Source organism: Camelus dromedarius, chromosome 3 (assembly GCF_036321535.1).
Source record: "Camelus dromedarius isolate mCamDro1 chromosome 3, mCamDro1.pat, whole genome shotgun sequence".
Taxonomy (NCBI): domain Eukaryota; kingdom Metazoa; phylum Chordata; class Mammalia; order Artiodactyla; family Camelidae; genus Camelus; species Camelus dromedarius.
This window is the reverse complement of record NC_087438.1, coordinates 94,894,866-94,920,612: the sequence shown is the minus strand read 5'-3', so window position 1 is coordinate 94,920,612 and position 25,747 is coordinate 94,894,866. Positions and strand designations below refer to the sequence as shown.

At 45.8% G+C, this 25,747-nt stretch overlaps 1 protein-coding gene across 2 annotated transcripts in view; it reads left to right on the top strand.

Moving 5' to 3' along the window:
* The window catches only part of TRPC7 (transient receptor potential cation channel subfamily C member 7), a 118,608-nt gene that overhangs the window by 75,861 nt on the left and 17,000 nt on the right, over positions 1-25,747 (top strand). For both annotated transcript variants that reach the window (XM_010981813.3, XM_010981823.3), the window contains 2 exons: positions 9,861-10,094; positions 13,941-14,205. In XM_010981813.3, coding sequence (XP_010980115.1) covers positions 9,861-10,094; positions 13,941-14,205 — 499 coding nt within the window. The remainder of the gene's footprint in view (positions 1-9,860; positions 10,095-13,940; positions 14,206-25,747) is intronic.

Sequence of the window (25,747 nt, the reverse complement as noted above, 5' to 3'; positions counted from 1 at the left end):
TTGTGATGATATTTTGTCTCCCACTGGAACTGCCAAGGAAATTGTTCCCAGTTGCCTCACTAACTAGCCAAGAAAGGCTACCTCTCTTCTGCCTAACTCTCAAGAACTACTACTAGTAGAAATAAGCAACACAAAATAAAACTGGCAATGGCTAAAACTGTACATGGCCAAATGTGTTACAGATTTTTCTAACACTGAAAACTCCAAAACTGATTGGTGGAAAATCAGACTTGGTAGGAAAAATGAAAAACTGTAAAAGCTATAATCAGTGGTACTGTATATAAACAAAGTGTGACCAATAAATTACACAATTTACATCAAAAAGATGTGAATTTGATGAGAATGTTTTGAATAAAACGAAACTGAAAATTAAAAAGACAAAAAAATTAAATTCTGCAGTATCAAGATTTGATCAATTAATTAAATTGACCTAATGGTATTCACCGCAAATTGCCTTTCTTAACAAAAATTCAATACTGTTTTAATTTTCTTCATGTTAACATTCAGAAACACTAAGTCAAAATGTATTCAGGGTCCAAGTGTCTGTACCATCAATCAACAAACTCACAGGAGAACAAACACTTGAAAGGACAGCCCAACACATGCCCTGTGCTAATTAAATGATATTGCCTGGGAGAGCCGCAAGACGTGAACCACTCTGAACCACTGGAGAATATCCTACAGATCTCCCAACTGAGACCAACTGGGAGTCTGGTCTCCAAGCTGGACCTCAATAGGAAGAACATGATGAGCAGTAGAATGATTTGACCCAAAGGGCAGAGGCAGAGAAGCACACTATGCTACTCAGGAGCTTTTAATCAACCAACCAGCAAGTCTGTTAACCAAAGGCTCATTTAGTGGAGTCACTGGCACCCAAGCTGCAAAGGGAGTTTAAAGCCTGTTGCAGAGTAAGTTCTGTGGCCTCACTTTCCCAGTTTGAGTCTATTCCAGTTCTCCCTAGTATATCACTCATCTCTCCAATTTAACTAAATTAAACACTTTTAACCCTAGACACTTTGCAACGGACTGAATGTTTATGTTCTCCAAAATTCACATGTTAAAACCCTAATCCCCATGTGATGGTGTGAGAGGTGGGGCCTTTGAGAGATGCTTAGGTCTTGAGGGTGGAGCTCTCACGAATGGGATTAGAGCCCTCATAAAAGATATCCCAGAAAGCTCTCTCACCCTCTCTCTGCCATGTGAGGATACAACAAGCAGTCGACAACCTGAAAGAGGGCTCTCACAAGAACTCAAACATGCTGGCACCGTGATCTTGGACTTTCAGCCTCCAAAACTGTGAGAAATAAATTTCTCTTGTTTATAAGCTGCTCAGTCTGTAGTACTTTGTCACAGTAACCCAAAATAAGACATAGTTTTAAAAAAAAAAAACTCACATGTTGGGTTTATGGATAAAACAAAGTATTTACAGCACTCATCACTGACCCACCCCATTTCCCCACCTGGACAGCAGGTAGAAGACTTTGGTGAGTGCAAGCATACATCCCCATAAGTGGGATTGCATCCATACGTCAACCACTGTATTCCTACTGAGTCGTGACTTCCTCCGGAGTCCTCACACTTCTCTTCCTCAGTGTTAGAGCATGAGCCCAGGAATGGATGCATCCCTAGCTATAGAGGTCCTCCTCTGATAAGGTGAAATGTTAACAGCGACCTGAAGAGAAAAAGCAAACTCTGCAGATATCTGGGTGAAAAACATTCCAGAAAGAAGGGTCAATATGTGCTACAGGCCTACACTCAGAAGCAAGTTGGATAAGTTCAAGGAACAGCAAAGAAACTGTGTTGTTGCAGCAGAGTGAATGAAGAAGAGAGCCTTGAGATGAGGTCAGAAGGATAGGCAGAGTCAGTCACGCAAGGCCTTGGAGGCCATGGCATGAGTCTGGATTTTATTCTGAGTATGACAGGAAACCACTGGAGAGTGCTAAGCACAAACGTGACATCCCATGACTTCATTTTCTAATGGATTGCTGGCTGCTGTGTAGAGAACAGATGATTCTGAGACAAGAGCAGAAGCAGGGAGACCAGTTAGGAGGCCACTGCAGTCATTCAGACAGGAAATGGTTGGTTGTGAAGAGATAGTGGATAGTGATTATATTTTCAAGGTAAAATCAATAATATTTACGATTGGATTGTCGGTGGGGTATGACAGAAAGGGAGCTGTCAAGGAAAATTCCAAGTGTTTTCTCAAGTAACGGTGCAGTAGACAGCCACTCTCTAAGACAGGAAAGACCAGGCGAGGAGCAGTGTGGAGGAGTAGTCATGGAAATCAAGAATTTGGTTTGAGATCATCTATTAGACACCCCACTGGAAATGTCAAGTAGCAACCGGATATACACGCTGAAGTTCAGATAGGCTGGGGCTAAAAACATAAATTTGGGCAGGTCAGTCTATTTAAAGTAAATTATATGCAATCACCTCAGCTGTGAATGTGGACAGATGAACTGAGACCAAGCCCTAGGGCACAGCAGTATACAAAGGATGAGAAGATGGAAAGTGTCCTATCCAGCAAAGGAGACTGGGGTAAGAGGGTACAGTCCCAGAAGCCAATCAGAGTAACTGTCTCAAGAACCAAAGAGTGATCACTTGGGTTGAATGCTGCTGTAACGTGAGGTCTGAGACTTGACCACTGACTTTGGAAGCAAAGTTCCTGAGTAGCAAGATGGGATGGGGATCCAGCACACATGTGGAGGACTTGGCCTCAGAAGGAGTGTGGGCACTCCACCCACTGAAACAGGAGGAAGGGGGAGTTGAGAGCACAGAGCAGGTAACCATGCAGGTGCAGCAGTAAGAGCAACATGGAAGTTTTCTGGTAGTGTTCCTCCTATTTTCTCAATTTTTTCTCCATAAATATTTTCTAGTTATTAAGCATTATATTATGTACCGAACACTGTACTGTGCCAGATACTGGGGAAGCAACTATAAAATAAGGCTCACATTATCTTATCTCTAAATAGTCTCTGGAGCTCTTTATAATTAAACCCTACTACTAATAGCAACAATCTTGGAGGGAAAGCTACTGAGCTCCATGCTGACTATGCTCCTTGTGCTGGCACACCCCAAGGTCCACAGTCCGATCCACTCTGCTCAGACACGGAAAGGCTCGAAATGGCAACAGGCCCTCACTGAGGGAGTTTTCAAACCCCACTCTCAGGCCCTGCCAGGAAGGCCCTGGATCAGCTAGAAACACAGCAGCACAGTTCTTCTCCCTCAAGACTCATGAATGCAGTACTCTGGACAGACTGGTGATACAGATCCCCAAACCATTACTCCCTCTCTACCCGTAGTAGCCCTAGGGCTGAAGAGAACCTTAGGACCCAAGCAAGTTCAAACTGCTCCCCTCAGGGAGGGAGAGGTGGACCACAGAGAGGTGAAGGGCCTCGGCCAGGTGTCCCTGCCTCTGCCCTTCCCACCCCCGTGCCTCAGCATATGCTAAGCAAAGGTGGTAGAGGGATCCCTTTAAAATGTAATCAGGTTGTGTCATCATGCTTTGCCTCAAAACTCTTCAGTGACAGCCAGCGTCATTATGAAGGACTACAGAGCCCTCCACCTCTCCGCCCCACCTCCATGCCCTCATCTCCCACCACTTTCCATCTCACTCACTCTCTTTCAGCCCCACTGGCTTCCTTGCTTCAAACAGTTTCTGTCTCAGGAACTTTGTGCAGGCTGTCCCTTCTGCCTCAGAGTTCTGCCCACAGGGAGCTGCAGGGCTCACTCCCTCACCTCCTCAGGTCTTTGTTCAAAAGTCTCCTTCTCAAAGAGAAGTCTTTTTGAACCAACCTATTTAAACCTGTAAGTTTACCCAGCCTCAATGCACTCCTATCTCCTCTTCTCTTTTTCTTCCTAACAGTTAACACCTCCGACAATACTACATGCTTTCCTTCATTTCCTGTCTGTCTCAATTAATATTAATATTTCTGTAATCATACAAATGAGCAGTTGACTCTTTCCATCTTCTGTGAGCCCTCGCCCATGTGGGCATCTGGTTCTCCCAATGGCCGCATAGTGTGACAATACTCTAACTTACTTCCCCAAGCCTTCATTGGGCATGTAGGCTGTTCCTCTTCTGCCGTACAATTCTGTGGAAGAGTCAAACCCAATCAGAAATCCAATCTTCCTTAACTCCCGATGCTTTGCCTGATTACCAGCGGAATTCTGAGAAACTTCTAGATGGTAAATCCAGGAGATTTAAAGCAGGGCAGAGAAGGTGGGGGCCTCAAGGACCAAGACCACACACAAAAGTAGAAGAAAAACCAGGACACAGTATAAAGGAAGCCAAGAGAAGAGTGTGACTGGGGAAATAGGGGTGAATTTGCTAGCAGACACATGTGTTCTGTAGAGCTGGAAGATGAGCTGCTTTGGGGAGGACCAAAGGAACCAGACATCATTGATCCTTCTGCCTGGAGAATCTCCAACATCACTTCATGCCACAGGAAACTATTTTTCTTGCCTGCATCATGAACATCCACTCTGGATAGTTGAAAGAGCCAATAATACAGCTTTTCAATTGGAGAGTGTGGCTACAGAGACACTCATCAGAGGACTGTAGCAACAGCAGTGGTTCCCAGAAAGCCACTGGGCTTGGAGGGCAGGAAGCCTATCCACAATGCATACCATTTCTAAGAACAGAATCACACCACGAAGACTCTTTCTACATCACTTTTACAGAGAGCGTGGCAGTGTGAAAGCTCAATTGATGGAGTACTGAAAGCTCAACTGATGGAGTGGGATGTAAACGCCTAGCATAGTAGGAAGTACATTTACAGTAAGCTGGAGAGGAGGAAACAGATTGGGACCAACCGTCAGGAAACCCAGTCCTGACTGTGTCCCTGTCTCCTTGGTGGCTCTGCCTCTCTGAATTTCAGTTTTCACATGGGTAAAATGTGAGGATTGAGCTGCTCCCTCACCGCACCCACCAGGGATTATAAACTCTTCAAGGGCAATGCTACATCCTAGCTCCAGAATCACACATCTAGGTTTGGCCAATAATAAAACTGCAAAATCAAATGAGCTGAATTCATTCTTTTGATGGTTTCTTCATTTATTGAAGTAAGTCTTTCAAGCAGACTACTCCAGCCAACCTGCCAAAATTTCTCCCAGCAAGTCAGACTATGTTGCTGCTCCACTTACCACCTTTAGGAGCTAACCAGCTGCTCAGGATGAAGCCCCATCTCCTCCTCACGGCCTGAAGGAGGGCCTTTCATAGTCTACTGGGCCTTCACTAACCTTCCCTACTGCCAATCTCCAGCCCCACCTCAGACCCTGAAGCCATACTGAGCCTCTTGCAGTTCCTTGGAGGAGCCTGCTCTCCCTCACTCCCACGGCCACTATCTGGAACACCCTGCAGCCCCTGCTCCCTCACCTAGCTGACTCCTGATTCCTCATGCCACATGCCACCTCCTCCATGAGTTCACTCCTTCAATCAGTCAACAGGTACATGCTGTGCCCAGCACCCTGCTGGGTCCCATGATTCTAGTGCTGCCTGCTCTTATCCCTGTGCCTCCACAAACAGCCCCCTGGACATTTTGATTACAGCATCTGTCACCCTGAAGCACCACTGTTTGTGAACATCTGTCTCCAGCACTAGACTGAGCTTGCTGGGGAAGGGCTATTATCTTCTTGGTTGTTGTATCCCTGGAATGGCACCTGGCACAAAGTCAGGGCTCAACACTGTTGGTTAAAAAGTAGGTGAATGAGTTTCTGACCAGTGAGAGTAAGTCTGGGCCTAGCAGACGGCACGGTGGGCGACAGCACAGTGAAAAAAACTTGAACTGCTTGTGTGACTTTGGATAACTTGCTTGCCATCTTCGTACACAAATTTTTTCATATGTAAAGTGGAGATAATTATAGTAGCTACATATCAGGCTGTAAGGAAGCTTTAGGGTTGGAAAAGTGCTTAGCACAGGGCCTGGCACCTAGCAGGTGCTCAATAATAGTTAGCCACTAAAATTAGAGAAGAAGGTGAGTGCTGTTAGAAAATTTTTGAATCTATTAATATCAACTTATCTGGAAAACAAATGGACTCTGAATGTGTCTGACGCCCAGATTTGTTGCAAAGAACCTGCCGTTAAGAAAGTGTTTGGATGTTAGGACCTGAGGGGTTAAGAGCTTCTAGGTATATTCTGCCTCCTGTGAGTTAACAGAACAACCATATCCTGACCCAATGATGAGAAGTTGAGCCGAAAGAACAGACAGGCCTCCCAGCAGGTGCTGTGGGAAGAAGCTTGCTCTGTTGGCGGCCCTGGGACAGTGCAGATGAAGGTCTATACAGAGGAAGGGGCTCTGACTGTTGAAGTCTCTCAGGACTTCAAAGGGGCATATGAGGCAGGGATGGGAGTGAACCGCCTTCTGAACTGCCAAACTTCACCTCAGCAGCCCATAGGTTACTCAGAACCTGCCCAAATGAAGGTACTCATTTCCCCCAAGGCTTCCCAGCATTTCCCAACCTGTTCCTCTGCCAGTCATCCTTGTTAATTATCAGCAACCTTGTTCTCTGGACTCCAGGCATCCCTGAGGGAAGGGGACTTTACCTGAAGGAGGCTCCAGTGCCCAACACCCTTACCCTCCAAGCTCCTGAGCTCTATATACTCATCTGATTAACATGCTAGAGGCAAGAGACCACGGGGCTCAGCTTGGATATAAAATGTTGAACTACCCTCAGCACCTTGGAAGCAGGGGGCCCAATTTCACTCACTCAAGTACTTAATTTCACACATTTCTTTTTTCATTAAGCATTCCTGATGCTCAAACCCTTGGGTCCCTGCTACTTTTACTCACGGCCTTGGAATAATTTAGATTAGTCTGGGTAAGTTATTATGTAAATCTAGGAAGACTGACATGGGCAATGGACCATGGAGGAAGTGATTTGCAATGCCCAATGAGGAGCTACTATATTGGTCAGAAAAGTCAGCTTCCTGTAAATAATCTGCATTTCAGATTCACAGAGCTTTCAGTGCTTAAAATTATCCCAAAACCCCAAGAAAATCAGGGGACTTATCCAAGGTCACACACCCAATAAGTGGCCACAGTAGAACTTAGCCCAGGGCTTCCTGAATTAAAGCCAATAATAGCCATAAGTGATAGCCAGTGATTCTCCTAGGGCCCAGGTAAAAGTATTTCCACTAAGACAGGGGAAATTTTAACTGCGGGGGCTAGAGGGCCACAGAGGAAAGCAACAGATATTATTTTTTCCAGCCTATAGTGGCTTTTTCCAATAACATATTTTAAATAGCTATTTGAACAGGCAAAGATGAAAGCACATTTCAGTGTTAAGGAAATTTTACTTCAGTGAATCACCACACAAATTCTGAAAGTGTAAGCTTGAGAAGCGTCCCTTTGTTAAGGGAAAAAAAAGGCAAGGGGTGTGTGTGTTAGGGTAGGGTGTCTTGTAAACAGACTTGCAATGTTTGAGGATATTTCCTATAGTGGAGACTTCAATTTGATACAGACATGCAGGTTTTAGAATCTGTTTCATCAAACAAAGCCAAGACTTCTCTGAACAGCTGCCCTCAAATTACTTTTCTCCTTAGGAAAACATTGTTTCAATTCTTTTTATTTGATAGGCCATTTTCACCAGAAAAAGAAAAATTCTGATGAAAAAAGTCCTTGGATGGAGTCCCAGAGGAGTGAGATGATCAGCTCCTCACTCAGATGCAGCCAGATGTGGGCCTGGAACAAAGTCAGCCATGCTTCCATCCCCATGACCACTTGTCTGCTCTTAGTATCATTCCTAACACCAAGCTTTTTAAGCAGCTAGGTCCTCAAAGGCCACTGTATTATAATGTGAGCATCTGTCAGTAAGAAGATGGAGGTGAAAACTGAGAAGGCGGGATGGATCTGAGAATCCACCAGAGGAGGAGCTGCAGAACTGTGGCGATTCCACAATGACAGCGTGGGGAGTTTGGGTGCAAGAGACAGAGCACTGGGCAATGGTGGGACTGTGATGTGAAGGGGGACAGAGAGGCCAGCTTGAGGTATATGGGATTTATGGCACTGGCAGGACATCTGCTTAGAGCGGTCTCTCTGCATGGTAGGAATTCATCTTTGAAGCTCTTAAGAAAGAAATATCTTCACCTGTGGGACAAGTGCAAGAAAATGAAGGACAAAGCTTCAGGGATGAATGCACTTTCTCAAGGACAGAGGAAAAAACAAGAATGGCTCAAACCCTGGAAAGCAGCTGCCTTTAAAGGATAAAAGGAGAACGAAGAGTGACAAAGGAAGCTGAGGAGGAGTAGTGGGTGGGACAGAAGGAACCTGGGAAGGCAGGCTGTCATGTCTGATGCACCAGAGAAAGGGTAGTGCCAAGAGAGGCTGACAGTGTTAACCTTTACAGATCATGTGGTCAATGAGCTGCAACTGTTTCAGTAATCAACCAGTTAGTGATTCTGTCACAACTTTAATGTCCTAAGTATGCAGGTTAAGTGGAGCATGGTATAACATAGAATGGACTAGTTCTGAATCAAATCTTTTCTAGGTTTGAGTAGCTGTCAATGCTCTGATGTTAATCAGAAAACATTCAAGAGTCATTTTTATTCATCACCTGCTTGGAACCCAATTTTACTTCCTGGAGAAACAGAAGAGTATAGTGGTCAAAAGCATGAACTTTAAGGGTAGACCTTCTGGATTCAAATTCCACATCTCCTGCCTCCTATCTGGGCACATTACAACTCACTGGAAAACTAGGATAATAATAGAATGTACTTCATAGAGCTGCTGCAAAAATTTGAGGGAGTTAATTCTTACATACATATGTTTATAATATGTATACTTTATAATATATAATATGTACACATGGTGCTCAAAATGTTACTGAATAGTTAATTTTTAACAATCTAATTTAGTTTAAATAATCAGTGAAGACAAAGGTAGAGAACAGCACTATTCAACAGAAATACAGAGCAAGCCATTCCACAAGGCACATATTTAGTTTTCTAATAGCTATATTATCTTAAAAAAAAAGGTGAAATTAATAATATTTTTTATTTAACCCAACATATCTAAATATCATTTCAACACGTGATTGATATTTTTTAATTACTGAGGTATTTTATCTTTTTTTGTATAAAATCTTTGAAATCTGACGTGTATTCTACACTTACACAGCACCTCTCAATTAAACTGGCCACATTTCAAGTGCTCAGTATCCACATGTGATTACTGGTTACCATATTGGATAATGCAGGAATAGGTACACACACCAAATTGTTAATATAAGCTATCTCACAAGGCTGGCTTAGCGGTGGGGCGGGGGAACTGGCAACATCTTGTTTATATACAGCTACATTGTTCAATATGTAACAATAAGGTCTGTATCTCCAATATCCAGTAAAAGAGTAAGAAAAAAACTAATGATCCAAAACCAATATTCACTGAAACAGTCACAGAAATACAGAGGAAAGCATTCTAAACGAAAAGTTAGAAGAACTGGGTTCTACATTACATGCGAGCCCTTCAGAAAGCCCTTTCCCATTCCTAGACCTCAGTTTCGTTATATTTAGTTTGGAACTGGATTAATTCCTCATGACCTCCCAGTTCTTAAAATGTATAAATGTCAGCCACTGTATTTCTCTTATATTGCGTCCAAAAATCTACCAATTGACTGAAGAAAACTTTCCTCACATGTGGAGGTGGTTTATCTGAAGAGGGACAGGTGGTACAAATTCTTGCAGTCGGAGCATTTCCTGACCTTAAATCTGCCACGGTTCCGTTCGCTGCTGAATATCAACTTTCCCAGCTCCAAAGAGCTTACATTTACATCCGTCCCCTGGTTCCCCCCGTGCCCCACCCTGTGGTCACAAATGCCCCGGAAAATGAAAAATGCGCCTGACCTTCTCACTCTCCCGCAGGAATGATTTGGTCCGAATGCAAGGAAATCTGGGAGGAGGGGCCGCGCGAGTACGTGCTGCACCTGTGGAACCTGCTGGATTTCGGGATGCTGTCCATCTTCGTGGCCTCCTTCACCGCAAGGTTCATGGCCTTCCTGAAAGCCAGCGAGGCCCAGCTCTACGTGGACCAGCACGTGCAGGACGACACGCTGCACAACGTCTCGCTTCCGCCGGAAGTGGCCTACTTCACCTACGGTGAGTCGGCCGTACTGTGCCGCATTCCGCCCCGAGCGCTTCCGGGGCGTGGCCAGGAGCCTTTCGCTTGGCTGGTTCGGCAGCTGGCGGTTTGTATCGGGGCTGTGGCTGACTTTGGTCATCAAAGCAGATGTCCCCTCCCCCCCCCACCCCCACCCCCGACACTCCCGAAGGTCCTAGTCCCTGCAATACAACCAGCTGTATAGAACATGGAATTGGGGACTACGAGAAATGAATCATTTTTCTTGGGAAGGATGGATTTGTTTTGGAAAGGCTCTTGGAGCGTTTCTGTGGCATTCTTTTTTTTCTTTTTTTTTTCTTTCCTTTTTTTTTTCTTTTTTCTTTTTTTTTTCCCCCCTTTTCTAAAAAAATTTCGTTTCTCACATAGATCCAGGAGCTTTTCCTTCCATATTGGATCCCTGAATTTTGTTCAAAAATAAGTCCTGCTTTCCCACTTAAAAAGTTATTTTCTCATGGTAAGTTAGGCTCATGGAAGATGCCTCAATTCTTTGAAACCACAAGGCCATACAGTGTGAGGCACAAGACTGATTTTTTAGTAATAATAATAAAGGTGATAGCATCCATTTATCAAGGACCCACTACGTGCCAAGAACTATATAGACATTTTACACCATAAACTCCAATCCTTTCAATAGCCCCACATAAAAAAGTTCTTTTTCTGTCCCTGTTTTATAGATGAAGAAACAGGTTTTCATGGCAGGCTTTACAATGTTCCCAGAAATACAGGACTGCCTTGGATACTAAGGGATCCATAGTGAAATGAAAACAATACAGAATGGCATAGTGGTTATGTTTCCAGGCTTTGGAGTTAAACCTCATTGCAAATCCTACTTCTATAGCTTACTATGAGGACTTGTTTACTTAATTTTTCTGACCCTCTATTTTCCCATATGTAAAATAAGGATAATACATATGTCAGAAAGTTTGTTTTGAGGATTAAATAAGAGAGTGCATATGAAGAATTTTGCACTCTATTCTGAAATGCTAACTAAGTAGTAACAGTTACCATTATCACTACTACCTCTGGGGTAATTTTCTTGCTCAAACACTACCTTCTATACTAAAAGAGAAAGGTGGGTGGGGAGAAGAAACAGTGGATATTTGTTATCAGTAAATTAACTGGACATTTAATAGGCAGTCACTAGTGGCAGCTGCTACATCATAAAAGGTCTCAGTGTCAAATGTCCCTGTTTAGATGTAGGCCACATGGTGCTTGTGACCACAGAATCTTCACAGTCAGTTACAGCAATGATCTGCAGAGGGTTGGCCACTTAACACAAAAGCTGAGTTACTGCCCATGTTCAATGTAGATTGTTATGCAGCTTATGTAACATGTAAATGTGGTAGGGAAACCCCTATTGAGAAATGGAGAGTCTTGTATTACAAATCATCCACTCTTCATTTGTTGGTTTAGCAAATTCAGATGTTTTAAAAGCAAAATGGGCTTAAATATTTTCCCCTCTGTGCTGCTCAGGGTTCATCAAGGAAAGATGGGAGAAGCTTGATAACTGCATTGGGTAATTTTCTTAATGCCGTGCTTCAGGCCACATTATTGTTCACTTGTGACTTCTGTTCCTTTTACGGATTGTATTAAAGTCTCACCCAACACAAAGCATTACACATTATGCATTATGTGTTGCATTATGGTACACCCTGTGCCCTTGAAATCTGACTCTCAGAGCAGTCACTTTTGCTCCATTAATGGAGCAGGAGCGCCCTCTCGTGGTCTGTCAGGCAATGGGCTCTTCTAACCTGTACAGCACCAAGTAGGCAGGTATCTTTCAGTGTGCGAAAGGGCAGTTTTTCTCATGGAAACAGTTCGAAGAGAAAGAAAATCCCTTTGTCTGAATCATCAGAGTGCTGTTTGCTTTTACATCTATCACAACTCTTCCAAGCCAGTCCCAGTAGAATACTTTTCACTAAAAGTCCTGACCTGGTCACCAGGGTCTGAAGACAGCTAAATCTATTTTAATAGATAATAGGAGTGGCTTTTACTATTACAGCTACGTTTAAGATGACAAATTACAGAGGCAGAAAAGAAGTTCTTTTCGACGTCTGTTTGATGATGCTGTGTCCTATTTCATGTTATCCAGATGTGTTATTTATCCATAGAGGGCAACAGATACACTGGAAAAATATAATTTGTTCCCCTACTTGTCTTTCACAGACTTCAGAGTTATAACCTTGATGAGAACATAGAGTCTGTGACTTTATATATTTCCAAATATAATTTCGAATGCACTACATGAAACTTTGGGGCAAATAAAGGCCTGGCTTCCCTTACTAGAGATGTCTTACTGCTCTTTATTATTATAATTGTTTAGCAGAGTCTCACTTTAAAAATAAACAACAAAATTCTTCCTCTTCCATCTCCCTTGAGATGCCAAGAATTGCTATGTAATATCCTAGCTATCTGCATTTACCCAGCTCTGAAAAGGACCCCATACCCCAAATCCAATCTTTAAAATGGCAATAATACCTCCACTACAGGGCTGTTGTGAAAATTACAGCAAATGTTAAGTGTAAGGGCTAATTTGGGTTTCTCTAAGTTTCTCAATTTAAGTTTCACTTAGTACTTCTCAACAGGGACGCAATTGGTTTGTTTAGCAGGGCAGTTCCTATGGAGCGGGTCTGTCTGGTGCGTTGCAAGATATTAGCATCCCAATAATACTCCTACCCAGTCATTGTGATCACCATAGAGGCCCCCACACACATTGCCCCAGGATGAAGATGCTCCCCTCACTGGAAATTCACTATGTCTTAACACATAGCAGGCAGCTTATTAGAGAAAGATGCTACTCCTTGCACCATTAGAACTGCAATAGGAACATTCTGCAGGTTTGCTCTGCTGTAGGAATCCACCCAGGGTGGCTCAGACCCTCACCAGTGACCACAAGGAGAATCTCCCCAACCAGGGACAGGTCCCAGGACTCTTGCCACCTGGAACAGGGCTGTCACAGAAAACCTGGGTGACTGGTCACCTGTTGGGGACCTTAGCTCAGCTTCCAGACACACACTACCTGAGGAACAAAACCCAAGAGCATTTTCTTAGGCAAAAGCCTGCAGATTCCTGGCCCCCATGTGAGCTCATTTGTTCTGATTTGTGGCTAGTCTACACTTGAGGTTAAGATTTTGTATGGCCATTTAACAAACATGTTTCAGCACCTGCTATGTGCTAGACCTTTGTCCCCAGGAACCCCCAAGTGGCCTGGAGTTTGTTTTCCAGCTAAGCCCTTTACATAATTGATTTCATTTCATCCCACCGCAGCTCTGTACAGTTGATGATATGATCCCCATTGACAGATGAGGAAATGAGGCTTTAAAAAGTTAATTGACTTGCTCAGAGTCACACTGCCACTGTGTAGAAAGGCCACTTTCAACCTTGGGTCTATCTGGCTCTGAATCTGTGCTCCTCCCCGCCACCTCCGGGGAATGGCACAGCTTCTGCTTGTGGTGCTCAAACACGGGGAAGGAAGACAGGATAGAGCAGCATGGGAAGGGCCATGACAGGAGGGTACACAGGGGACCATGGGAGCAAACAGGACTAGGGAGGCTGCCCCAGCCTGTGGGGGTCCCAGAGGGCTTCCTGAAAGAGATGACACCTGAACAGAGTCTTGAGGACTGCTGAGACTGAAGTGAGGGAAGGTTGTTCCCAGCAGCGGGGCCGGCATGTTCCAAGAGGGAGAGTGGCACCTACAATGTATTTGAATTAAAGACCAGGGCAGGAATGGCAGGTGATGAGTTCAGAGGCTCTACAACCTAACTGATTTCTCTTCCAGAGCAGATCCTGTCACCCAGGGAGTAACCAGGATTATTTTCTTTTAGCCAGGGACAAGTGGTGGCCTTCAGACCCCCAGATCATATCAGAAGGGCTGTATGCAATAGCTGTCGTGCTGAGCTTCTCTCGAATCGCGTACATCCTGCCAGCCAACGAGAGTTTCGGGCCCTTGCAGATCTCCCTGGGGAGAACCGTGAAGGATATCTTCAAGTTCATGGTCATTTTCATCATGGTATTTGTGGCCTTCATGATTGGGATGTTCAATCTGTACTCCTACTACCGAGGTGCAAAGTACAACCCAGCGTTTACAACGTGAGTATCCCAGGGCTCTCCCTGGAGGGGCTCCCCGGGCTTCCTGGGAATCGTTGGGAGCCTCCTTCAGGCGGTTCCTCAAAGAGATTCAGGTCCTCTTGGCATTGTTAAAGATGAAAGGCAACTCTTTTCAAGGATGGTTTCGAGTTCGGGTTCTGGAGTTGGAGGAACAGAAGAGCTGGATTCCGTCCTTACTTTGCCACTTATGTGCTGTGTGGCCGGGATCACGTTCCTCAATTTCTCTAAGCCTTAGCTTGCTCATCTTGAAAAATGAGGCAAATAATAAGACCTGCTTCATAGGGATAGTGTGAGGATTCAATCAGCTGATTTACTCAGTAAACTTAATAAGTGGAAGGAATTATCACTATTATTATTATTGGCTTAGCCTATGCTACCTAGAAAACAAAACCCTGGGCAAGTCTTGCATGCGAGCATTTCATTGGAGAGAGGGAGTTGCAATTCAAATGAGATAAGACTGAAGGAAAAGGGAAAAGGCATGTGAGAGGAAAGAAAGCACACACAGGTTGCTTGTAATGGCCACCATCTACCAGGACACACCTGTCACGGCAGACTTCTCCCAGGAGACTACACAGAAACACCACATTTTAGAATAGCCAGAGAACCCACCAGCCATATCTTTCCCATCTGCTGTCCTTCATTAGTCAAATTCACTCTAGGACATTAACACACCTACACTTCCGGGGCAGCCCCTGGGGGACCATGTCTGCACAGCATGGGAGGGAGGTCTGCAAGCAGCCACAGATCAGCAGCTCTCTGTGCCTGACTGGGCAGCCAGTGCTGTGCAAGGGCACTGAACAAGTCCTCAGCGGAATCATGGGCCTCAGCGGCAGCAAGAAAAGCCCAAGCAAGGGATGCAAGAGGCATGTGGTGTGAACATGACACAAGGCACTGACATGGGGTCCAGAAGTAGCTACTGCAGGCAGACCAAGCAATGCCACAGCCTCCCCCGTGGAGGTGGTGCCAGAGATCACTGGGCCTGTGTCCCTGAGGACCCAGAGCTCCTCCCCTCTGGGGGTTGGGGGGATGCCAGGCAGGTCTCCTGGAGGGCCATCAGTAGCACTGAGCAGTGGTATAGCACAAGAACCTGGCACATCTGGGTTTACATTCTGGCAGAGGCAGTAAGTGGCTAATGACGTTACGCCAAGTCACTTGAGTTTTCTGAGCTTCTGTATCCTCACTGGCAACATGGAAACAAGACTTCTCACCCTGCTCATAAAGACATTTGCAAATAAAGGAAGGGGTTCTGTAAAGTGCCTGAAGCTCAGAAGTGTTTCCATTCCAGGCCCTGCCCAGACTCCCCTAGTCCCAGATCTTCTCCCTGACTTCATCAAGCTCCCATGCAGAGTTTTGAGGGAAGAACAGTCAGGTCCCCAGCGCAGCTGGGACCGACAGGCTCTGACACTGGTCCTCAGGAGGCTCTGAGTGGCCTGGAATTTGTTTCGAGCCAGTGAAAATGGCAGTGCTGCACCGTGCTGGCTCCCTGAGCAAGTCCCACCTCACAGTAGGCTCCCTCAGCAGTCTGAGCTCTCCCCTCAGTGGCGGTGTGGCCTCGGGCAAGTGCTTCAACGCCCCAGGCAGGAATGTCCCCGGCTCTGAAATGAGAAAACTAAGATGGCCAGCTGCACAGGGTTGTCGCAAGGATCCAAAAAGAAGAAAGAGGACTGAATACAGTGCTTGGCATATAATAAGCCTTTAATGAATGGGAGTGATCACAATGGAGATGGTGAATAAGGAGGAGGGGCCGGAAGAACTGCAAGAAAAGGCAACTGGGTAGTCTATAGGACCCTCTCTGGACAGGGGCCTCGCCTACTGCCTGCCCACCAGATTGGGCCAAGTGCACTAGTGAATCAGCTGCACCACTTTATATCACTCCAATACTCTGCAATTAACTGATGAAGGAACGAAATAAGCTTGAATCACCCAAAAGCAAATTTGCTCTGGATCATCTCGAGGCAAACCTAACTGTATGCACTCAGTGGGAGATGCCTTGTTGACTGATGTCCCTCCTGTGCTTCCGGTCTCCTTATACTCAGTATTGCCCACTAAATGCTTCCTAAACAAGAGTGTGGGAATGAACAGGGGCTAGGAAGCCAGCTTCAAGGCAGTAGGGAAAGCAGTAGATTGGGAGCATGACCATGAGGACTTCTGTCCCATTTCTCCTGCTGTGGGGGTTATGTGCAATCCTGCTTTGCTCCCCTTACAAGGAGAAGCTACAATATCAGCCCACAGTTCCTCCAAAAGTCAGTGCCACAGAAAGTGGGAAATGTGAAAGGTCATGACTCAAGAGCAGGGCTGACCCAGCCACAAGTCTCAGCTGGATGTACAGCTCAGCCAATCTACAGAGGGAGCCTTTGGGATCAGGAAAAGTCATGGGAAAAGGTGGAAGCAGGAGGAAGAGGCAGAGCAATCAGACTGTCCCACATGCTGGGAACCAAGGGTTCTCTCAAAGGTCAGGGTTATTTTTCACGATTGCTTCTCCATTGGGAGCTGGTGTGAAGGAAGGCGCCGGGACAGGGACGCGTGTGCGCCGTCACTGGGCTATCAGCTGGGCCTGTCTGCATGTGACAGACTTTGCACCTGCTGGTGGCTCACTATCCCCAAGCCACTTCTCTTAGAAACTGCAAATGACCAGAGGGAGGAAGAGAAAGTGTGCAGACCAGTTTTACTCTCTCAGAGCATAAGATCTAAGTGTCCCAAGACGGGGGTGAGGAAGCGGAGGGAAAATCGCCTGAGAATGCATTTCCTTTTAAAAAGTCTTCAAGTTCTCAATTCCAACCATTATAAATTTTGTTCTTATTGGGAACATATCTTTGATTCCATCATGGAAGTCAATAGACAAAAAGGATTTGCTTTTTGGCGTTCTGTTTTGTAGCCAACTTTGCAAGAATGCACACGTTCCGTAAGGCAAAGACTTTCTGCTTAGAGATCACAGGGAAAGCTTGGGGTCCAGCACTCTAGTGACAGTGTTAGAAAAAGAGACAAAGTCCTTGGCTCACTGATGTAACACAGCTAGGTGAGAATGTGTAAGAAAAGGGTGGCCTTCCGTATACTCAGATTGGTGACCATGGTAGGACAGGCACTCAGAGAAGAATGGGAGAGGGGCAGCAAGATGACCCAGAACAGGGAAGAGAAGGGCTTGCTAACACAACCCAGGATGGGCTCCTGGTCTCCCCACTGGTTGAACTTGACCTCCCCGACTTAATTCTGATTGGAGATTAAACGTAACCCCTGACTCTGAAAAGATGATCCCAGCCAACCTCTTCTACAGGCTGTTGTGGAGTGAGCTTCATAGCATAGCTGGGTTGAGATGTTTCTAATCAAAAAATACTTATCTTAAGGTTATTCTGTCTCCCCAGGAATCATTTTAATGGAAGGAGCTTTAGCAGTGCTTAGCAAAATTAGCAGCTTCTGTCTTCCATGACAGTCAGGGGAAATTTCCACACTCTAGATACAGAGAGATTTATTTGCATACCAGGGGCAGAAGGCACTGATTCAGCAGTGGAGCCAAAGGAAACCCAGCTTCTCCTTCCAATGAACCAAGAGATGGGCACTGAGGCTGAAGGAGAGGCTCCTTGAGACTCCACCCACACATACCCTACCATGGGACCACCACACCACCCTGCTGCTGAACAGCTCATGGCAAATACACGATCTCCTCTCTCGCTTAATCCACGCAACAATGGATTGACACAGACACTACTATCACGAAACTGAGGCTCAGAGAGATACTGGACTTGCCCAAGACCACAGAGCCAAGAAGAGGGTTTGAACCCGAATCTGCATGGCTCCAAGCCCATCCTCCACCCTCTGACCTGAAATCCGTCCCTGCCACACCAGGGCCTATGCTCTGAGGTAGAAGCTGAGTGCCTTTAAAAGGTGGGACACTTTCCTATGACACTAAATTCTAAAGAACAGCATACCCAATTCAGACTTTGATTATCACTGGAAGTCTGATAATTCTACATATCTTAGCTCTAAACATGCAGCCTGTGACCGTCTCTGGAAAAAGCAGGATGACCTTCCAAAGGGTGCTCATTGACTTGACAAACATTATGGAGCAGTGACTCCATGCCAAGTGCTGTGTTTGGTCCTGGGGTTGTAGAGATTAATAAGACAATATTTCTATCCCTGAGGAACTCACAAGTAGGAAATTCTGGGGAAAAAAGGTACCAGTCATTACACCATGTGATCATTATCAAAGGGTACTTGGGCAGCACAGTGAGGAGGAAGAAATGAACTCTGCCTGGCAAGGTCAGGGAAGGCTTCATGGAGGGGGTGACCCTAACCCAAGGGTCTTAGAGGATGACTAGGAGGGCATTCCAGCCTGTGTAAGGTAAAGGTGCAGGCCATTTTTTTTTAAGTGAAGGAGGAAGCAGCTGCCTCATTGCCCAGATACTGATTTGTTCAGATGTTTCAATGCCTAATGATACACAAAAATTTTCTTAATGAGAAAAGCCACTTCCAGCGGCAGGGTCTGGGGAAGGGACAATAAACATCATGTCCAGCTGGCCACAGATGTGGAGAGAAGAAACCCATGAACCAGCCCAAGAAGCAGGCCAAGGAGATGGATAAGATGAGACATTCGTGCAGAAACCGAAAGGGGAGCAGAAAAGAGGAGCTAAAAGCGAAGGCCCCTGGGGCACGCGTGCAATTAAGAAATCTGCCCCAAAGAAAGCTGTGCCTTGTGCCGGAGGCAAGGACAATCTTGGATTCCTTCCCTGTTGAAGCATCTGGATTCTCGGCCATAACGTCTGTCGCCACCTATAGCTGGAATCAAGTGTTGTCCTGGAGCTTGCAGTACATTTAAGAATAAACCTTTGTAAAAAGAGGCGAGTGCGAGTAGGCAAGTAAGCGAGAGTTTGGGAAAATGGCAGAAGACTCAATCAGATAATAAAGCAGGAGCCAGATTATGAAGGACTTTATATGTCCTAGTAGGGTAAGAGTCTCCCCCAGGCCTTTTTAAAAGGAGGACTCGTGGTCAGATCTGCCTTCAGGAGGAGCGCAGTGGCAACGGTGCAAATGGCGGATTAGAAGGGGTGGGAGGGGACACCAGGATGTGGCCTGAGCTTGGTGCTCGGGATTTATATTGAGCAGGAACAGTCTTGACTCCTCCCCTCGTGGGAATTGCAGACTGGTTGAGAAGATATTAAATAGTCACAGGAATGAAGGCATGTTTACAATTGAGCAGATGTTCTCAGAGAAAGGCAGCTCCAAAGGGAGCTGACAGATCCCCAAGAGGCTGTGGCAGGAAGCACGTGAGAGAGGACCGATCCTGAAACAAGGGGTGGCAGTAGGGATGGAGAACAGGGGATGAGAAGGAGGGAGAGAGGGTGAGAGTGGACGAGTCGGGGAGACTGCCCACACCTGGGGGCGTGGGGTCAGGGAAGGAGGATGTTTTCAGGGTTTTGACATTGGGAATGCCCTAGAAGGATTTGGGGAGGGAGTCAAGGAGAGTATGATGGGGAAGAGGGCAAGGTCCTGGTGACCCAGGAAAGGGGTAGGGGCTTTGTCCTTCTCCAGGACCAGACCCATTCCCAGCAGAGCTAACGGCCAACACTCAGCTCCACCTCCCAGAAGCATGGGTGAAGTCTATATCCTAAGGGACTAGAGGAGTAGCGGGGCCTTGTGAAGGAGGACCCCATGCTCAGCACCAAGGGACAAGCAGAGACTTGCTGAAGGGATGGATGGGTGCTTTGCAAACAGAAGACGAGAACCTGAGACTTCCCTGGGTCAAGGAAAGAACCAAAGGGAGATGGTCAGGTGAGCCATATAGGCCCAGAAACATCCCGAAAGGAGTGATGAGACAGAGTGGCCTCCTGACAGCAAAGGGTCACACCCCCAAGAAGGATGTGGCCTCAGAGAAGGTCCTGCTGGGACGGCCAAGGCTGGGTAATACTGTCTGCCCTCGTAAGACTCATGTAACCAGTGGCCGGTTAAGAGGAATCAGTGTGGCATCACGGGACCGTACTCTTTGTGTCAAGCATGCTACATGGGTTTGCAGGTGGGGACGTGGAGTGCAGTCAGCCTCCTGGGCTTCACAGACGACAGATTTTCCCAGAACCCTGGGTCTCTGATGAAATATGGGCATCCCTGGTACAGAATGTTATCATACACTTTATTATATTTTGAAAGTTATAATCTCACCTTTATCTTATAAATTCAAGTTAGGAATAAGGGCTTTGGGGGAATGAGAGAACTTACTATGCCCATTTTCACATGGAGAAACTAGCACACAGAGGTCTAAGACTTGATGGAGGAGACAGCTGTGGTCAATGTCAGCGCCCAGGTCAGGCTCAGAGAGGCTGGGCATCTGGAAATGACCGTTATGCATCACAAAAATAGTCTGCATCTAATATAAGTTCTTATCTTTGCATCACTCTCCAAAAAGTGACAAAAACATAGATCTTTTCCGGAGCTACTTTAGAAGAATGCTTACGCCTACTACAGCAGACCTTCTAATATCAGATAATGTTTATTTATATCCTCTCCTCATGTTTATTCATGAAATGAATTTTAAAAGCCTGGTACCTTTGAGCTTCAGGAACAGGCTGAGAACCCCCAAGGTTCTAAGGAGAAAGACTTGATGATGCACAGAAAATGAGCCCTTTTGGATGAGGCCTTCAGAGCACGTTGGAAGGCCCTACCATGAAGCCCCGCATCTTGTTCTCAGACTGACTGTAGCCTCTTAAAGGTGAAAATCCTGACCTTTATTCACTAAAATTCAATTCTAGGATGGAAATAAGGTTTAAATTGTGACTCTTCAAAGTGGCAGAGTGAGAGGAAACTGGACTGTCCAGGGTTAGCTCTAGAATATCATCACAAAAGCAGCTGTGAGATGGCATGCTGGCTCAGACCAAATCACCCCGTGCCTCAGCGCCCAGCTTCAGTCATTCACTGACGAAAAATGTTTCCTGAGACCCCACTGAGAGCGGTGACTGCTCTGGGCACTGATGGCAGGGCAGTGAGCAAGTCAGCAGGCCCTGCCCTCACGAAGGTCACGTTCCTCTGTGAAAGGAAAGACAGAGAAAAGAGACAATATGCTAATGATGATGATGAAAATAAACAAGAAGATAAATAAGATCATTTTAGATTAAGTGCTGAGAGCCAGGAAGGAAATAAAAACGCTGTACAAAAGAATAATGAGGAAAGGATCTCCTGCAGACATGGTCCAGAGAAGGCCAACCTGAGCAGGTGACAATTAAGTCTGAAGCCTAATGGATGAGAAGAGTGAGATGAGGCAGGCAGGTGGGGAGGTAGGGGCAGGGCAGTTCAGGCAGATGGGCAGGGACATGGTGCCCTGAGGGAGGGGCAAGCCAGCAGGGCTACATGAGGTCAGGGGAGCCTCAGCTGGGTGACTAGATTTGGTTGTTAGCCTATGGAAAGCCACTAAGGAGAAAGGCAGGATCTGATTTATACTTTTAAAGGCTTATTCTGAGAGCTGATTGTAGGGTCTGAGAGTCTTTCAGCCTGATGCAGAAGTCCATTGCAGCTAAGGGAAAAAAACAAACTCATGCCACCATCAGTAACACTGCTTATTTGCCATCTGCCAGGGAGTATTTTATGCACTTGACAAACATTCTATTAATTCATATAATCCTCACGACAATCCTAGGAAGTAGGAATTATTATTTTCCCATTTTGCAGCAGGGCGAAAAAAGAGGCACAGAGAGGCTAAGTTATTTGGCCAAAAGCTCACAATCAAACCCAGCATGTGCACTCTGCTTCACCACAGCCCCACCTCCACACCGGTGTCAGGAACAGGGAGTCCAGATATGCAACGGGGACTCATTCCTTCATTCAAAGGACAGTGAATTTGTTGAGCACCTTCAGTATTGTCAGGTTCTGTGCTAGGTTTGGGGTTTCGCCACTGAAGAAAGCACAGCTCTGCCCTCAAGGAGCAACCAGGCTCCCAGGAGGAGAGTGTGACTCTCAGTATGAATAAATCTGGGCTGCACGGGCTCTGTGCATCCCAGTTCTTCTGGGGCCAGATTCCTGGGCTGTGTAAATCACTCCTCATTTAAGACCCTAGATAAACCAAGAGCTGGTTCAGAGGATCACAGTGGGGGTGAGGCCCAGACCTCCCCAGGCACTGGACACTCTGTCCCTGACTGCCCTCAAACCCGGTCCAACCGCTCTGGTCACCAGGTCTGAAAATCAGAGAAGCACAGTCCTCGTGGAAGGTCTTTCTAGGTTCCAGGAACCTTCCTGCAGCTCCCAGCCGGGATGGCAGATGTGCGTTGTTCCTGCTTCAGCAGAACTTTAGCACAAGGCCAGCTACTGTCTTTTGAACTTGAGAAACAGCCTTTCAGGAGCTGATCCTCCTGCTTAATTTGAGCCTGCTATGTGCAGATTTGAGAAGGTAACTGAAAGTAACTGTTCAGGGTGAGGACAGAGTTCCATAACACTGGGGGAGGGCCTCATGGCATTCTAAAGAAGCAGCAATTTCCATAACAATTACCCAAACCCTCACAGCAGCCTTGTTGATCAGTTTGTTCACTGAGGCCCATACACAACTGCCTCTTCAGACAACCTGTTATTACAGTCCCATTATCCAGGCGAGACAGACCTCGGAGAGAACTGATTATTTCATCCCGCCTAGTGCATGACAAATCAGCCCCACCCTTCCCACCCACCCACCCCCGCCCAGTAAGAGGAGGGTGAATCGGTCTGTTCAGCGTCACTCTCAGGCACTTGCCCCTTTGACTTCATTAGGAGCACTTCTTATGCTAGGGAGGCCTATTAATGAAACTTCAGTCCCTTCCACTGCCAGCCAAGAGTCAAAGACAGCACAGGTCAGAGAAGTCAGAAAGAGGATTTGCATGAAATCAAGGGTTTGTGATGATCTCTGCAGATAGGAAGGAAAATGAGGCATGTTCAGAAAAGTCAATAAGCCACTGAATTATGAACTCCTGTCAGCACCTAAGGGCTGACAGGGTTGTGTGTGTCCCTGGGGAAGGCAAGGCAACCAGAGCATCCTTGCCCACAGCCCTGTCACACTGGCTCGCCCCATCAAGCTTGCATTATACTAGGACCTCCAAGAGGATGAACATGTTCTGCGCGTCCTGCATCCTTTTCACCTGCTACAGTGCCTGGCCCAGGTTTGGGGTTTCGCCACTGAAGAAAGCACAGCTCTGCCCTCAAGGAGCAACCAGGCTCCCAGAGTTCAGTAATATCTGGCAAATACTACAAACGAATAAAAATAACAGCTACCATTCATTGATTCTTACTATATACCTTACGTGAGTTGCTCATTTAATTTTCACAGCAACTTAATAATAAGGCGTCATTATCCTTTTGCATACATAAGTAAATCACGACTCAAGCAGGTTTTGTAACACACCCAGTTCACACAGCCAGTATGTGGCAGGACTGGGATTTGAACCCAGGCCTGCACCTTGGCTCTTCTTAATCCTCCAGCTATCTCTGTGAAGACTCCTGTGACTGACACAATCGAAGGAATCAGTAGCAAACTCAGTAGTTAGCAGGAGTGGGTGGGAGGAGGATGTGGAAGCCGTGGCCACCATCCCTATCAGAAAGAACCTCAAATTTAGCCTGGAGACCAGCAGGCTGACAGTGGGGACTTTTTGTTAGACAAGTGGCTTCATGGTGAATATCAACTAAGCCAAGTGCAAGATACCTTCTTCTTGAAAGACAGCCCCAGACCTCTGCAGTGACTGGACTTCTGCCCCATGCCCTGTATCCCATAGCTCCTGAGAATGACAGGCGATGATCAGTACATGACTCAGAGAGCATCATAGCCTCACAGGACACTGGGATAGCTCCCATGCCCAAGCTCTTGGGGTTAGAAATGTACTACTGACTCCTTCCCAAGGCCAGCCTTCTTTCTGAGAATATATTATTAAAGGTTTCCAGGGTCAAGGTAATATAAGTCTTTTCCTACACAGAGCAAAGAGGAGAAGCTTCATTTATCTCCTGCTACATATTAAACCAGAAGACACCACTAGCCTGGCCTATCAAGTTAATTGTGGAGCTCTTGTCACCACAAAAAAAAAGCAAGTTTTCATAGGAGTTTTTTCCCCCTTTTATTTCTCAACAAGGATGTCTGTCATTTTCATTTTGATTTATAAAAGTTATTTATGTAAGAAAGACAACCCATTGTCCTATGTGTTGGAAATACAAATCCTTTCCTCACTGAGTCTTTTGCCTTATATTTTTATTTAATATGCTTTCAATATATACAAGTAAAGTTTTATGTGGACATATCTTTTCATCTTTCCCTTTTTAGTTTCTGAAGACTCTCCCAGACCAAGATTACATAAATATCAATACTTCATTCTGGCTTTTTGATCATGTAATTTTTAAGCATTAAATGCTTCAGTTCCATTCAGAATTTATTTTGTTGCATGGTTTGAGCTTTAGATAAAATATCATATTGCTTACCACGTAGCCCAACTACTTTGACATTACTCAGCCCATAAGGTCCAGTCTGAGAAACAACAACAAAAAACAGTCTATTCAGTTAGTCCACTGAATGTTCATGGGTACAAATGAAAGACCCAAGAGATCTTAATAATGAGTCTAGCCATTTTGTTTTTCTTGTTTTCTTTGGGGTTTTTTGGGGGGTGAGGTAATTAGGCTTACTTATTTATTTACTCTTAGAGGAGGTACTGGGGATTGGACCTAGAACCTTGTGCATGCTAAGCATGTGCTCTACCACTTGAGCTATACCACCACCCCAGCCATTTTGAATGATTCAAGCCAATGGACCCATCTTTTCCTTAAAGGAAGTCTTTGTTACTGCAACTCACTTAGCCCTAGAGTAAGAGGAAGCAAGGGCTATAGACACTCCCTAAAGGACTTGGAAGGGTTTGTTTAAAAATGTGTAGTTTCCTGCCCAGTCTGATACTGGGGGTTATTGCTCCGAAGGGGGGCAGTTTCACTCTGGCAACCACAGGGAGTCCAGGCCACTTGTGATTACGGTCTCCCAGAGGTCGTGGCCAAAACAAGTCTAGAGGCACATCCTGAAGCTAGAGAATAGAAATGGAACAGGTATGAAGATTGTCTGGCAGCCAGACAACAAACGGAACACATCAGCATTCCAAGCCTTATGGGGGCGGCTGTTAGAGAAGGGGCAAAGGCACAGGTCTAGGGATCTGTAAATATTCCTTTACTGGAATACATACTGCTTAGTGGGCCAGCTCTGCCTCCTCCAGATTATTACCGGAGAATGCTTAAGTGAAGGCACCAAGGATAAATCAGCTTAGTAACAAAATTCATAGCAAGAAGCAAATGAGAAGAAAATACAGGCTGAATCTAGGCCATTTTCCCTAATCAAAATGCGAGAGGTTTTCCCTGGATGTGTTCTAGAATTGCTTAGATTTGCTTGCTTCATTTATGTCAGCCAAAGGTTTGTGGGATTTTCCAAGGTAAGAAAGGGAAAATGAATTTCTGTAAAATGTCTCTCAGGTGGTTCTACTAACCATTTCTTAGGTTGTTTATGGTAAGTGCATTATCCTGGACCAGTACTTGTCTGCCCAGCCCCTCCCTCGGACAGCGTGTC